At 38.6% G+C, this 17,079-nt stretch overlaps 1 protein-coding gene across 3 annotated transcripts in view; it reads right to left on the reverse strand.

Moving 5' to 3' along the window:
* Nucleotides 1-4,381: 4,381 nt before the first annotated feature.
* LOC136867396 (mini-chromosome maintenance complex-binding protein) overlaps nt 4,382-17,079 on the reverse strand; it is a 90,190-nt gene continuing 77,492 nt past the window's right edge. For all 3 annotated transcript variants that reach the window (XM_067144585.2, XM_067144586.2, XM_067144583.2), the window contains exons 12-13: nt 11,927-12,018; nt 4,382-5,284 (exon numbers count right to left, since the gene is read on the reverse strand). In XM_067144585.2, the coding sequence (XP_067000686.2) occupies nt 5,167-5,284; nt 11,927-12,018 (210 nt within the window). In that variant the 3' untranslated portion in view covers nt 4,382-5,166. The remainder of the gene's footprint in view (nt 5,285-11,926; nt 12,019-17,079) is intronic.

Consider the following 17,079-nt stretch of genomic DNA (forward strand, 5'->3'; position numbering starts at 1 on the left):
TGTACTTCCTCTTAAAACAATAATCACCACCACCACACATGACCGGGCGAGTTTGCCGTGCTGTTAGCGACGTGCAGCTGTGAGCTTGCATCCGGGAGATAGTGGGTTCGAACCCCTTCCCATAGGAAAGGCCTAGGAGTTGGAAGGAAGCGGCTGTGGCCTTAATTAAGGTACAGCTACAGCATTTGACTGGTGTGAAAATGGGAAACCACGGAGAACCATCTTCAGGGCTGCCGAAGAAGAATGTGCCTGGTGATCGTAGAGCTTTTCGTGGACTGAGTGAACAGTTTCCAGAAATTGGAAAAATACTTCATAAGTATGTGACAGAAGGCGGGAATTGGGATATGGTGTGTCAACTGAAATGTGTCAGCTACAGGCATTAGAGATCGCAAAGAAACTTTCATCGGAAGGGTTTGTAATATTTATAAAAGAAATGGGTTGAGCGTACGAAGGCGTACCTCAATTTCACAGCGTCTTCCTGATGCCTACAATGAGAAGTTATTGTTGTTTCCACTGGCATTTCAAAGTAGACTGGCGTCTGATCTGCACTGCCAATTTGGGAAAGCAAATATGCATTTTCCTTCCACAACCGAATTATGTGACGCTGAAATGACAATCACGAATACACGACTCGTCAATATATTTCCTACCGGCGGCACGATTTCCAATAATTTCGGCTTCCCGAACTACTTTCAGTTTCTCACTCGTAGTAAAAGATCGCAAACGTCATTGTCGCCATAAGACATATCTGTGTCGGTGCAACGTAAAGCCACTAGCAAAAAAGAACACATGGTTTATGAAGAGGAATAGCCAATGATCAGCCGATATAATTGGGATGTACAGTATGGAACACTCATAGATTTTATAACAACAGACTGAGAATGGGGAAGATACGTCATGAATACGAAGATATATGGAAGGTGATCATAGATTTCAAACGTGCCATGTCTACCGAAGCATCATATTTTACTGATTGTGGAATTAAAACAAGTAAAAATCCCTAAAATTGTATCGAAGAAACCAAAGATCAGGATTTGGGAATGGGAGGAGGAGGATAAAAGATAAAAGAATGGCATTCCAAGATTGTATAAAAAGGAAGTTGCCTAACACGGAAACACGAAGTGGAGAAGAAGAGTGGGACAGTTTAAGACAGACATTTGTAGAAGCAGCAATTGAAGTATGCGGGGAAACAAAAGCAAAGGTTAAGGGAAAGGAAACACGATGGTAGACTGACAAAATAAAAAAAGAAACAAAATAAAGGAGCAAGGTGAAGAAAGAAATGGATAAGAAAAAGCATTAAATGTACCACAGCGATGAGAATAAGATAGAAAGGTTACATGTGGAACACAAAAGATTGAAACTACAAGTAAAGAGGAGTATCAAGGAAGAAGAGTAGAAATGTTGGGGAGAGTTTACCAACAAAATTGAACAAGATAGTCGAGGAAATCAGAAACTATTATACAGAGTAATAATATCGAAAATAATAAATCAAGAAAAAATCAAGGCATTAGAGAGAGACGATGGATCCATAGTACATGACGAAAAGGGTCTTCAGAAAGTGATGGCAAAGTATTTTGAAAAACTTTATAATGAGGATGACTGCTTGGAGGAAGGAGGAGATAAGAAAATGGAATTAATAGATGGAGAAAAAGAAGAGAACCCAATAACATGGCTGGAACTTGAATGTACCAAAGCAATGACCAAAGGTAAAGCAAGTGGAAAAGAAGAATTCAATGGTGATATGATTAAGGAAGCAGTAGGAAGCATTGGACTACAGTGGCTATACAGAGCCCTCAATGCCATATGGAAGGATAAAAGGATACCTGAAGACTGACAACAAGGAAGCATTGTACCACTGTTCAAAAAAGGAAATAGGAAGAAATGTGAAAATTACAGAGGTATAACCTTATTATCACATGGGCTAAAAATAATGGAGAAAGTCATAGACAAAAGACTATGGAATATAATAGAAACACAGAGGAAGAACAATATGGCTTTAGACCAAACAGATCAACAATAGACTTGATATTTACAGTGCGAACGATATTGGAAAATCATCTCGAAAGGAACAAGGAAATCATCTTTGAATTTTTAGATTTGGAAAAAGCTTATGATACAGTTAAGAGAAAACATGTATGGGAATGCCTACTGAAAAGGAATGTACCAAAATCATTAATTAACAAGATAAAAATGTTGTATCATGAGAGTAAAAGCAGTGTACACGTGGGGAGTGGTGACTCCGAAATATTTTATACAAAAAAAGGTCTCAAGCAAGGAAGTGCACTGTCGCCATTATTGTTTATTATACCGATTGATGAAATCATAGAACGTGTAAAACAGAGTATCAGTAGTGATGAAGTGAATGCTTTGGTATTTGCAGATGATGTGGTGATTTGGAGAAAGGGAGAAAAGGAAGTACAAAGAGGACTGGACATTTGGACATTTAGAATGAAAATCTGAAGGAGTTTGGAATGGTAATTAGTAAAAAGAAAACTGTAGTCATGCACTGTGGAAAAGAGAATAAGAGAAGCCAAGTGAACATACGACGGAGAACGGTTAGGGAATGTAGAACAGTTTACACATCTGGGTAGCATTATTAATGGAAGTAATGAAATCAACTCTGAAATTAAAAACAGACTAAGTAAAGGTACAACATTTTATCATCAAGTCAGAGAGCTTTTATGGGATGACAAAGTACCGAAGAGAACGAAATTTACATTATACAAACGGTATTTCATACCAACTGTCACATACAAACTAGAAATGCTGGTAACCAATAAAGAAACAAGAGAGTAAGATCCAAGCAGTAGAAATGAAATTTTTAAGAACATCGGTTACAAAAACAAGAGATAGAATTCAAAATATTAAAATCTGAGAAGAGCTAAATATAGAATCGTTAGTACAGACATACAGAAAGCAAGACTGAGATGGTTCGGACATGTAAAAAGAATGGGAAAGGAATGGGTAGCAAGAAGGGAATTTTGGAAAGAGAAGTTAAGGGAAAGAGACCAGTTGAAAGACCAAGAAAAAGGTGGATGGATCAGATTTGGAAGGACATTAGAGAAGCTGGATTAGATGTGGCAGAAGTAATGGAGCAGGAAAAGTAGAAGGACAGAAAGGAGTGGAGGAGGCTTGTTAACCACACCCGGGCGACTAGAGTGGAACATTGATTATGATGATTCGTATTCAACATTGACCATGGCTCAAAGCCATCAACACTGTTAATTCCACTTGTATTTAAATTAAGTTACTCATGTAATGGCTACTTTTTTAAGTGAAGTTTATTAACATATACAATTTTGTAGTATATTTTAGATCAGGTTCCTGATATGGTTTGAGGTAATGCTACGGCTGATGATGCTCCACAGGAAAGGTCGAAACATGTACCAATTCTTATTTTAATGAGAATTTAACTCTAACTTAAATATTGAGTTGTATTGAATAGGTGGAAGAAAAATAAATTTTTCATATTTTTCATAAGATTATTTTCAATACGGATTCACTATGATTTTCATTACCTGTGACATCAGCTACCGTCTGCAGGCATTCTGACTGATGCCAAGTATACTGCCTGAATAAATTTGTTTAAATGTAAATATTTATTCACAGTGCGCAGCAAAGAAAGGCCAACATCTATCCGTCCCATGAAAGAGCTTCAATAATGTACAGAGGTTGTTTCATAAGTCATGGCAATTCTGTTATACCTTCTGAAGATGAGAGCATGGTAAATCCAAAATCATGTTTTGATAATCTGTATCACACATGACTACACGCCACCAACAGAAGCATTCGTGTGTAATGGTGGCTAGTTAACAAAGCACAAACAAGTTAAATGGAAACAGTGGTCATACATGAAAACGGCAGCTCCTCGTGGCAGAAATTAACGAGCGCTGCCGTATCAAACCGTTCAGGCCTTCAAACACAGACGTATAGCATCTGCCGAACTGTCGCAAAGTGGATTTTACATACTGTGTCCATTTACAGAGGTGTCATTGGCCAGTGCTGAACAAAAGACAGGCATTGGACTTTAAAGGAATTATCCACACATATGGGTATTTACGTGTCAACAGTGTTCTGAATTTTACACTAGGCTTTGCAGATGCTCAAGATTTTTGTGCAAAATAAAACCATGATATTTACTTACATATCCTTCAATTGCCCCTTGCCATTAGGTCTTGTACCCAGATCCAAGTCTGTGCTAGCATTGAGAAGCACATTCCAGTAGTCTTCAAATGCATAAAATGGGTTTACATTGCCGCTGTTTTATTGGAAGATATGCCATATCGCAGCTGCCATGATTTACGAAACGGGCTTGTATATATCCAGAACAAATCATCACAAGGTTGGTAACATGTTTATTTGAAAATTTGCGACAGTAACAAATTACAATAGCACACACTCAGAGTTATTAAAACGAGTGCTCATAGCTAATCACTAAATACAAGGGTAATACCAAAAATAAGGTCTCCTATTTTTTTAAGAAATATAGAACTCTGTTCGTGTGGCTGTTGGTCACAATATTGTGAAGAGTGTTTCCCACGCTCGCATATAAACATGCGCATGCCGCACCGAGGCACTCAGTCTTGGCTTGGCAGCCGTTGAGAATGGAGCTCCCGTTGGGATGTTACCGCCAAGTGCGAAGTGCACGCAATTATTCGGTTTTTGAACGCAAAAGGTACTGAACTGATTGAAATCCATCGCCAATTGACGGAAGTGTGTGGTGAGTCGTTCATGGATGTCAAAAATGTTCGTAAGTGGTATAGAGAATTTGCAGCCGGTCGGACTGAAATTCACGACGAACGAACGAAGGAGGAGGAGATCGTCAATTTCCGTCATGCGTGAAGATTGGCGGATCACCCTGGATGATCAATGCACTTTGGTACTTGAGGTTTCCCGAAGCGCCGCTCACAACTTCCTGAACAACATGGTGGTGAGCGGGTATGACATGGGCATACAAAAACTGTCACAGCGTCTACAAAAATGCATCGACCGAAATGGTGATTATGTTCAAGCTGTAAAATGATGTAAATCACTGTAGAAATAAACAAGTCTATGTATTTATAAAAAAAATAGGAGACCTTATTTTGGGATTACTTTCGTACTTCATTAGTTATTTCACTCAATGTTCAATATATACACTCAAATTTCAGGAGAAATGCAGGCAAATCATCTTCTTGCTGACGTGATACTTGCCAGGCGCTGCCTGCGCTCTTGCTCCATTGCCAGGGCTCTTTTCCAGGTTGTCTCGGTCAGGGAAGTCTGGCCCTTACTCAGGGACAGCAGTCTGCACATAACATTACACCATGATAAACAAATACTCTATGATCAAAGAGATTATATCATTTACCATTCAGGAAACGGAACCAACATCCGCTGATATGAAACAAATTTGATGAGTAACGGAAAAAGACAAGTTCCCTCGATGAAAAAATTAGTCACGTTTACAGTCATAATAACTACATGCACCAGTAGATAGTGTTAAACGAGGATAACTGGAAGGTAAGTATTATCCACAAAACTTTTAGTGATACTTTGGCTCCCTAGTCCTGAATCAGTAGACCTCTGCTATCTTCGAGATTCGTATTGGTAACCTTTGACACAAAAACTATGAATCGATTACGCATCTCCGTGAGACATCTGGCAGTATAATTGCAACACTTTAAGTACTGTTGTTGTTTACACAGCAAAGCTAAGATATACATTAGAACTGAACATAAGTGAGGAAAATATTACGGGAGACATGTCAGCAGCTACCTTACGATGACTGACCATCGAGGCATTCCATTCGGTATCTGTCCAAAGGTGAAAGAACTCAAAGAGGAATACTGGAGGCACAACAGTATCATGGAAATAGCCACGGCCAAGATTGCAATTAATAGTACTACAGATAGCAGTGGCGATTGTGAAAGTGGTATTTCTGAGAATTCATGCTAGGAACAAGATTCGCATCGAGAAATGTTATATACTGTAATGTGTGTGTGTGACACAGTTGTTGGCTTAAGATAATAAAGGTTTAGAAAATTCCTGTCAATCAATCGTACTATTGACTCAATTCAGATTTCATTTCCATTCAGTTGGCAGTATTACCGGAACCGGGGTAGCTCCCTCCTCACTTCCGTAAAACGAAGTATCACTAAACGTTTTGCAGATAATACTGTACATGGGAAGTGTGAGAAGGCATCACAGATTGCACAAAGGTCTTGATTACAACATAAAATACAGCTCAAAGCAGATGTTAAATAGTGGCAAAAAAAAGTGATTGCCTTTGTAACAAACATCAATATGTAAGAGGCAGCCAAATGACAACCCAACACCCGCTATAACACACGTTCCGCGCAAAAGTTGGCAACACTGTTCTTACGTATCAATACTGCCATCGCTGTGACATGAGAACTGCCTAGCGACAACTCAAAGGTGCACACAGTTGTTGACTTATGTCTTTGTTGGTGCGCAAACTGGTCTAGTGTATTCGTGCAGCTGCAGAAATGGAGGCAAGCAAAGAAGAGCAGAAAAGTGCGGTTCGTTTTCTGGTGGCCGAGGGTGCTGGGGCACGCAAAACTTGTTGCATATCTGCTTTGTATGGCGAACATTGCATGTCCATGACAAGTGTGTACGAGTGGCATAGGATATTCCAAGAAGGGCGCACATCACTGCAAGACAATGCGCGGCCAGCACAGGTACATCGAACCATTACTCCTGAACTCATAGGGCGGATCGATGGCCTTATCTGGCAAAACCGACGAATCACGGAGTAAGAAATTCATATGCAGGTCGGCATTAGCCATGACTCCGTGCATGCTGTCGGTTTCATTCGGACGAGCAAGTGCAAGGGTGGTTGGCGACCTCTTTCTATAAAACTGGAATTAATCATCTCATCTCCCGGTGGAATAATTTATTACCAATTTTGATAATTACTTTTGAATAAAATCATTCCATGGTCACGTTGTAGCAAGTGTTCGGTTTTCATTTGACTGCCCCTTATATACACTGATATCTCAGGAGGCACGCAGGCAAATCATCATCTTGGAGATGCTATGCACTCTTATTCCATTGATAGGGCTCTCTTCCAGGTTGCCTCTGTCAGGGAAGTCTGACCCTTATTTATTCTAGCATGCTTGTAACAAAAATATTTGCTCTTTTTTAGTTCCCAATCCCAAAACATACCATATTTTTTCGTGTAATTAATGCACTTTTTTAAAGAAAAATACAGGTGAAAACTTTGGATGCGTAAATTATTCCAGGAATTCAAATGTTTAGAAAAAATATTTACAATTAATTTACATTTAAAAGGTACATCAAATATAATATACACACAATTGGTTCAACTCATCTTCGGTTATCATCATTTCGCGTAAAATTCCGACATGAGGTTTTTTCTGAAAAGTGATGGACACATGGGTTTGAAGTATCGACACTGAAAAATATTCTTCCCGTTACGAGCTGGCAATACGACCTGAAGTGAAATAAACATGAACTCATAAAATTACCATTCATATCAGTACATAATAATGACATACTGGCAAAAAAAAAAATGAACACGAGAAGGCCGGGCATCGAAGGAGGGACCCTGATAGATTTCCCCAAACCGTTCGTATCTAATCTTGTACAAGTGACGTGTCCATCCAACCTTTTTCTTGGATATGAATGTAGATTTCTCGGGGAAATTTTACTTCAGGCATTGTTTTTAGTTTTAGAACAACGTTAAGGCGCAAGCTCTCTGCCATCACCTGTTACAGCAAGCATTGCAGTACATCGTTGTTTCTCCCTTCTGGTAATACGTACAAAAACACTTGATGTCCCCTCTTATCGATTGTTCAACTTAGTTGCATATGGAAAATGAATGGCGTCTGACCTGCGGTTCCTATTTCGGAGAGCAAATATTCCTTCACTTTACGCTTCTCAATAACAAAACGATAAAAATCGATTACTTTTTCGTTGAAATCATTCAGCATTTTTTCGCAAAAAGTTGTTTTTCGAAGAGAAAGTCCATTTCTCTTTATAAACGTAATAATCCTGCCTAGGCTAACCTTCAAATCAGAGATACTGATTCGATGTGCAGCAGCTATTTCTCGACCTTTAAAATACAGCATTTTGTGAGAAAGAGCATATCCAATGTAACGTAACGAAACCATATATTTATGTAGATCCTCCTCTACTTTCGGAAACTTGCCGCCATTTGGTCTGCGAAATGCTTTGCGAGACTTGCTGGTCACTTCAAGTGCACTTCTCTGTTACCGCCGTAGCGAGCGTTGCATTTGGATACTGAATACTTGCGGTCTGCTGCCTTATGTTTCGGCGCATCTGAAAACCGCGAGTTTATATGATGCATTATTACTCTAATTCTTGCTCACTGTGGACTAACAAACAATTTTGAGATCACAGAAAACGCATCTCCCGTTCCTGAAACACTCGTAAAATATGTTTGTACCATACTGGAATAGAGCATTACTAGTCTCTTCTGGGCTGATTCTCTCACTGTACTAGTGCAGTGTTATTTCCTACCGACTGATAACAGCACGTTGCCAAGTATTTGGAATGTCCGGTTTGGCAATAGGAAGGCTGCTGCTACCTGAATAGTTGAGATCTTTACTTTGAAACGCATCCGGAGCTTCATTATGGATGTTCGAAAAAGTGAGTGCGTCAAATACATGAACTTTTTTTTCTCCACTTTGGATCCAGAAATAATGAGATGCGTAAATTACGCAAGGGCATTAATTATGCAAGAAAATACGGTATTCGTATTTCCACTTGATTAATATAAATAATAGTATTATAATATGGTAACTTTTTTTTCTGTCTGCTTTACGTCTTACTGACACAGATAAGTCTTATAGCGACGATGGCATAGGAAAGGGCTAGGAGTGGCAAGGAAACAACCGTGGCCTTAAGGTATAGCCCCAGCATTTGCCTGGTGTGAAAATGGGAAACAATGAAAACCATCTTCAGGCTGCCGACAGTGGGGTTTGAACCCACTATCCCCTGAATGCAAGCTGGTACCTACATGACCCAAATTGCACAGCCACTTCCTCAGCGGTAACAGATAAAATAATTTGCTCTTTTTGTCATTCTCAATCCCAAAACATATTCATGTTTCTACTTGATTAACATAAATAGCTGTAGCTTAATTTTGAAGTTTATTTCATGAATCGTGGTGAGGAAAGAACAGAAAGAGGAGCCCATACAAGAGAGGATACAGAAATATCAACCAAAATGGTATGAGCAAGTCAAATGAATGGAGAAATTAAGGATACCCAGATCTAACATTACTTCTGTCTATCACAGCTATGCGCATGATTACCTCTAAATTTGAACAATGGCCATAAAATAAGCAGTTTATCAAAAATGTTTTCAGAATTAAATGTTCTGGATACTGTAGTTAAGAACATCAACATTAACTACAATTTGAAGAACTTTTCTGATTATGTGTTTATTTGAATTTAGTCTTGTCCTAGACTTCCCACATCAGGAATGAAGGATACAAACAGCATCTGCTTCAGTGAGAACCAGCAGCATTGTCACTCGGCTATCACACCTCTCTTATCCTCCTATAAACACAACAGAGTGTGGAGATGTGCAGTTTATCCTCGTCCTTTCGTTTCTTCATATTTCCTAGCTAGTTCAACACATTTGATGATTTATTAAGGTGTCTAACATCTAGGTCAACAGTTAAAACCCCCAATACCTTACCTTTTATTTTTTTTAATCAAAAGGTGACAAAACTCAAACTCATTAAGATATTGACTTAAAAATATGCTTGTATTAAAAGATGAAAAAAAAAAATCAAATTCAAAGCACACATCTCGTAGATAAAAGGTTAAAAAAACCAACAGTGTAACTTACCTTAAAAGAGTGGTTTAAGTATTATTTTACAGTAAAAGAAAAAACAATTTAAAATATCTAATATAAAATTTTAACAATTAAAAACAATAAAAAATATTATTATCTCTCATAAAATGGATGAACGAAGTCAACTGAGGGACAGTGTGCTAGGTAACTTTAGATTATAGAGGAGATTGGCCAGATCCACACACCCAGAGAGGACGTGTATCACAGTCAAATGTGCACCGCAAATGCACATCCCTTCGGGCCTTCTCTCTTTAGCAAGTGAGACTGCATACTGTACAGATCCCTTAAAGGCAAAAGGTTAACACAAACCAAGTCCCAATTTTAGTAAAAAAACAAAAATAAAAAAAAAATAGATAAGAATTACGGACGCAGATCAAATATAAATGGAAATTACTTTTTCTAATTAATTGCATCAACCAAAAAAATACACACATAGATATCACTTTTCTATTTAGTGTCCTGCCTTCAATACACATTTTCTCTATCGGTTTGGTAAGTTTTTGGTGCCGTCCTGATAGAAAGAAGAGGGATGTGTGGAGCCAGTTGCGCACAAACTCTTCTACACTTGCATCATCATCGAACCGCTGTCCTCCTACGTCTTGTTTGAGTGGTCCAAACAAATGATAGTTACAGGGCGATAAATCTGGACTGTACGGAGGGTCTTCCAGAGGTGTCCAGTCAATTTCCTCAAGGTTTTCTGGCGTCAAAGTGGCAGTATGCTGCCTTGCATTATCATGGAGAAGAACGACAATTTGGATTAGTTGCCAGCATCGCTTGTTGCGATACGCAGCTTTTGCTTTATCCAAAAGGCAACAGCAATAGGCTGCATTAATTGTCCCTTGTTCATGAAGAAAATCCACCAGCAAAATGCCCACGGAGTCCCAGAAAACTGTTGCAAGCACCTTTCTAGCAGATGGGCGTGTTTTGGCCTTGAACGGACCTGCTTCGTCTCTTCGCCGCTACTCCACGCTTGCTTGCTTGCTTTGACTCTGGGGTGTAATGATGCACCCAAGTTTCATCACAAGTCACAATACAATGCAAGATATCCTCTCCTTCCTCCTCGTAGCAATGCAGGAGTCTCAGACAAACATCCTGGCGTAAATTTCTTTGTTTCTGGTTGAAGAGACGAGGAACCCACCTGGCAGACAATTTTCTGAAATGGAGTTCATCTCGGATGATGGTTTGAACACTTCTGTAACTCATTCCCATGGCTAAAACAATTTGCAAAATTGTTATTCGCCGATCTTCACCAATGTCACGAATGGCATTAGTGTTGTCTGCAGTGATGCTTGTCCGCGGTCTCCTTTCACGAGGTTCATTTTGCACAGTTTCTCTTCCTGCCACAAATTTCTAGCCTGTGGAAGTGTTTCTTCCCCAAATTGTGCGCAGAGCCATCTCAAAATTTCGGAAGGTCTGGTGCCCTCTTCTGCGAGAAATTTGATAATGATGTGTTGCACAACAGATGTGTGCACCTCTTGTTCACTAATGGCATACCGAAGCAGCCCAGCTCTCCAGCGTCGTGTGCGCAAATCCCTTCTCCAGACACCCCCACCAACATCCTGGCAAAACCTTGCCTAAGAATTATTACCAACAGCAGTGGTACTTTCAAATTCCCATTTATATTTGATACGCCTTCGTACTAATATCATAACACTACACCATGATAGTCAATACTTTTTCTGTTTCACTACTACACATATCTACATTAGAATACAATGATTCTGTATTGATTTAAATACACAAAACAGTCACTATATTATGACTCGAGCCTGGAATTTTACACAGTAATAGGTTAGAATTCAAACTTACTGAGGAAAGTAACAAGCATAGTCTCTACTGTACAATGGTTATGCTGTGAGTTTTGCATAAACTTTAAGGGCACAGCCCAACAGAACCCCTGGAACGTATGTCACTCTCGCTACATAACAGAAGAACGTGCTAGACGACACTTCCTAGTAACCAAATTAGTTTACTATTACTGCATAAATATCCAGGTTCTAGTAATGGCTAAAACTGAAGAATAAGTATACAATAGAAATAACTGAATTAGAGCCATATGTTACTGAACTACTGTACTTACCGAGCCAATACTATAAGATTGTGCAGATCTTCAGCAGACGTCTTTTTGGTTTGTCTGTCTTGCCTGAGAGCAACAAAATCATCTTGTATCACCTACGAAAAAAGTGATAAGGTAAATATAATAGCAAGGTAGAAAGTCAATAAGCACAAAGCATTATTTTCCAAAGTAGACTTCTTTTTAAAGGGAAGCTTGATCTGGGGCAAGGATGTATCCCATCATACCTATTTTGTTCCGATACTAATCTATCCATGCGACACGTGTGCAATGAAGGGAAGAGATATAAGCAGGCTGCAGGCAAATTAAATTAAATTCTTGAGAAGCAGAATAGGAGTTACAAGAAACAGAGTGAGAAATGAAGTGAGGAAAGTACTGAATGAGGAGCCCATGCAAGAGAGGATAGAAAAATGTCAACTGAACATGGTACAGACAAGTCAAATGAATGGAGGACTCGAGGATACCCAGAAGAATGCACAAGATGGTAGTGGGCAGCAAGAGGCCCAGGAGAAGATTCAGAGGAGAAGACTGGAAGAGTGTGTATACTGTAACGCCATAAAGCTCCCACTCATGGCCAGTACTGACTCTGTTGTTAATATGTACAGTCTGCTGGATAATACTCTCATGGCAATGAATTTGTGTGAAGATAGTGAACAATTTTTCTGTTAATTATTATCACACAGAGATCAGATATGGTTGAATTCCGGAAAATGACAGACACACACAACAGAAGGTATTAGGCTTCGGAAGGGAGACGGAAAGAAATGGCGCAGCAGCACTAATTAATGGCTGTAATATGATGATAAAAATAATACTTCATTAACAGCATAAAACCATGTTGCACATTAGATTTTATAACTAAGAAATACATGTATACAGGTACTGTAATAACAAAATAAATTATTAGTACAGAAAGTCGAATAAGCCAAGTTTACTAAATGTTACGTATTTGGCACATTATGTTTTTCGGCATTTTTCATAAATACAGAATGTGAAAAGTCAGAAATATCCATTTCTAACTTATTCACACCCATCATTCTCATTAATGGACAATGGAAGGCATAATTGGTTCTGTCAGCTGGTTTCAAAAGACTGACAGACTCTTACACATGAAAGAGGAACATACTGTAGTTGTTGACTTTCTCCATTAATTCAGAACATTTTATTTGCGAGTTCTTTACAAATGAAGCTAATGTCAAAATTTTAACATTGTTCTTAGATGTTGTATGTACAAATCTTTATATTCTGTGCAGTTGTACAGAATACCAATAAGAAAGCTTACATACATACATAAAAATTTATGTTGGTCAGACTCTATCTTACAAATGGAAATGGTATACGATGCCATATCTGGGTACAACATTACAATAATGGACATACTAACGTTAGATACAAGTGTTAACAGGTGAACAAATCAGAAAAATGATCACTATTTTAAATGTTACAATACAGTGTTTTCTGCATATGTAACCATAAAGTCTTCATATTTTTCACGTATCTATTTACTGCACTCCTACTCCTAGCAGAGTGACAATGCAATCAATAATGGCATGATACATCCGCAAAGTCAGTCTAACCCTGTTATAACAAGTTACTGTTTACATGACAATACTCTTGATGGATGAGACAGAACAATCTGCAGTTATTGATAATCTAGACTGAAACCGGACAATGCAGATATTACGTGTTATAACTCTCATTTTTGGTCCGTATTGAAAATTTACAGTTCAACAACAATAACGTTTTAATTTAATCCACCTATTCAATACTTTTATTTTCACTTACAGTTGTTACATAAATAGGACAGTGAACTGTTTTAATTTGAATTTTAATGGAAGAAGTTTTAGTCTCCGACAAGATTATAGTTTAATCATTGACAGTGTTTCCATTAGCATCTTTATATATTGTATCATTTTTATGTCCCGAATTTTAATAACTGGCTAAACTTTTAGCTTCCACTTTTAATATTAGTTGTACTCTTAATGATTGTTTTAGGCTGAAGATGCCCTTAATTCAGGGCGAAACATGTCCCATTTAACTGTGAGTCTATTTATGTAACCACTATAAGTGAAAATAAAAGTACTGAATAGGTGGATTAAAACACCTTTATTGTGGTTCAATGCAGATATATCATACCAGCAGAACCAGCTGCCCCTTATTATGTAGTTTTACGTCCCCCACTGTTGATAGAGCACCTAAAAACATTGGTCCCTGTAGTTATGCATGATAAAGAAAATCACAGTTTTTTTTTTTTTTTTTGCAAGTTGCTTTACGTCGCACTGACACAGATAGGTCTTATGGCGACGATGGGACAGGAAGGGGCTAGGAGTGGGAAGGAAGCGGTCGTGGCCTTAATTAAGGTACAGCCCCAGCATTTGCCTGGTGTGAAAATGGGAAACCACGGAAAACCATCTTCGGGGCTGCCGACAGTGGGGTTCGAACCCACTATCTCCCGAATACTAAAATCACAGTCTAAGATGTAGTGATGTCTCTTAATTTCTGTTTATTTGTCCTCGGAGGTAACAAACAGGATATAACCAAACGAGCAGTGAGCATAGCATTGAAACATGTTTATTCCCATGAGGACAATAGCTGACATAATAGTAGGCTGTGGTTTGCCAAGCACGGTGAAATTACGTTGTACTAGTCAAATGTTTCAAGAACTGGCCAGTGTTTGGAAATTAAAACTCCATGTTACAAGTAAAAACACTTATACAATTTGGGACTTGAGTAGCTGGGCGTACTATGGTATAAACAGCACTCCGATTCTTAAGCCACTCAGCTATGGAAAAGATGTGCAAGAGGCTTGCATTATAGGGAGCGTGCACGACCGCTCTTAGCACCTCTAGTGGAAGAAATCCGTAACGTTTTGGTGATCCTGTCTTGAGCCAGCACCTCCTAAAGCTTGAGCGGTCAGTGCAGGCTGTGTAACTGTGGGTGTGAAATTGTGGTATCAAAATGCCTAAATCAAATAGAAACTGTTGTGCAGTGAACTGCCACAACACACGCATGGAAAAGGAATTACATTTCACACATTTCCTGCTCGTCCATGGGAATCGGACAGACGCAGGAAGTGGATTTCGGCTGTGGGAAGAATAAAGTAAGTACAGTACCTTATTTCATTTGTGACATAAATCACACATTTCATATCACACATTTCAAACATACCAGGTATGCCAAGTCAAGAACACGTTCATTTAAGTACAATTTGAAATAGTAACTTACATTTGATTTCAAGTATGCACTGCAGCAGGTTCGATGTTTACATTCATGTCCTTTCATGTGCACATGTCTTGACTACGCTGAATATTTATAATAATAATTGTACCGGGTGGTACACCTCCACTCCGCTAATTTAAAATTTGCGCCAGTTGAAACTCCTCTGCTGGAGGAAGTCTGAACTTTATATACGCTATTAATTCGCTACCTTCTTAAAAGATGTCACCACGTGGAAAATTTTGAGTTTTTGAACTGTGTCATTTTTGATGTGTTTTTGTTTTGCTTGAAGTAAGAAGTGTGAACTTTCTCTTCTAGAGGACACTACTGAAGATCAACAATAGTGCACCCTAGTGCGAAGTCAAAGAACTATTTTGTTGGAGAAATTTTTATTTCAAATGTTTGTCTTTGCTAAATTTTTTTCAGTTATTGTTTAAGTTGGCTGTATACCCCTCTCTTTCCCCTTGTTTTGCATTTAACCAATCCCAAATTTCTGTTATTAATTTCCGACCAATCCAATGTATCTTCCCCCAACTTGGATATGTTTCTGTACCCTAGCCAATAAAAAGTTTGTGGGAGGGTGTTTTCATTCCCCTAACGCCTAGAAACTTCTGTGAGAGGATATAAACTGCTGATTTTAGGGTCTCCGGGCCACTTCTGTTCCATCTTTCAGTGTATTAAGTACATAGCAGGAGGCGGGAAGCGCCTCTTTCCTCGGCAGCGGTCAACAACAAGGTAATGGCCGATTAATAACTTCTTTCTTTGCTAGCTCAGCAGTTTAACTCTCGGGGCGGGTTCTAAGCTTTCCACCATGTAACCGTTTCCTAAATGTAACTACTCTTTTCATTTATTCTCTTTTAAAGCTACATACTGGGATAGAGAGTGCTAACCCTCTCGAGCTCCCACTCATATTGTTTTGAGGTGAACTTATTTTTCTGAACCTATTCTTCAATAACGTAAAACAAATTGTTCTCTTCTTAAGTCACCTCTTTAGTATGGGATTAGCCCTTGTATTAACGGCCTAGTGCCAAGTAGGTCTTAATCAAAGTGTATTAGGAGTGCAAGTTCGCCTCCTCTCAAATTGTTATTTTAGAGGTCATTTAATTAACCTGCTTTTCATTTAATAGACCTCAGTAGATTGGGTATTTTACCCCCTGTGTTTATGTCCGTTGAGGACAACTTGAAGGTGGAGTTTGGTGTGGCCTGGGAGAGGCTTAAATTTGAGAGCGAGTGGCTCTTTTGAAAATTGAGTGTTGCACGCCTCGTGGAGGCTTTTCAGTGTAATTTGGAGCAAAGGCTCCTAGGCATGAATGGGGTTTTCTGCCCCTCTGTTGAAACTTGTGTTTGGGGTAAAACTGAGCTGATTGCCCAAGCAGTGTAAAGTCAGGGCGCGAAGCCCAAATTCTGTAAATATTATAACTACCCTTTTGATTTGCTACTTTGTACCTGCCATGCTTGTTATTTCCTTGTTTTTGAAAAGAAAATATAACCTGGTTAAATTTTAAATTAATTTTACTTTAGTAGCTTGAGACCCGTTCACCACCCCGCACCTTCTTTCACGCATAACTACCACAAAAACACTGTAACAATAATAATAATAATAATAATAATAATAATAATAATAATAATAATAATAATAATAATAATAATAATAATAATAATAATAATAATAAATGTTTTTCTGCATTTCAGTTCAGATGGATCCATGGAGACACACCAAATGCTCCGTCATTTGGAGTGAACATTTTGTTGGAGGAAAGCTAAGTAATATTGAAAATCATCCATCATATATACCATCTGTGTTTCACGAGAGCTATAAGGAACCGAAAAGAGAATGTGACGTATCCCAGTTTGCTTTTTTTGCTAGTTGCCTTTACATCACACAGACAGGTCTTATGGCGACGATGGGACAGGGAAGGGCTAGGAATGGGAAGGAAGCGGCC

This window comes from Anabrus simplex, chromosome 3 (assembly GCF_040414725.1).
Source record: "Anabrus simplex isolate iqAnaSimp1 chromosome 3, ASM4041472v1, whole genome shotgun sequence".
Classification (NCBI taxonomy): domain Eukaryota; kingdom Metazoa; phylum Arthropoda; class Insecta; order Orthoptera; family Tettigoniidae; genus Anabrus; species Anabrus simplex.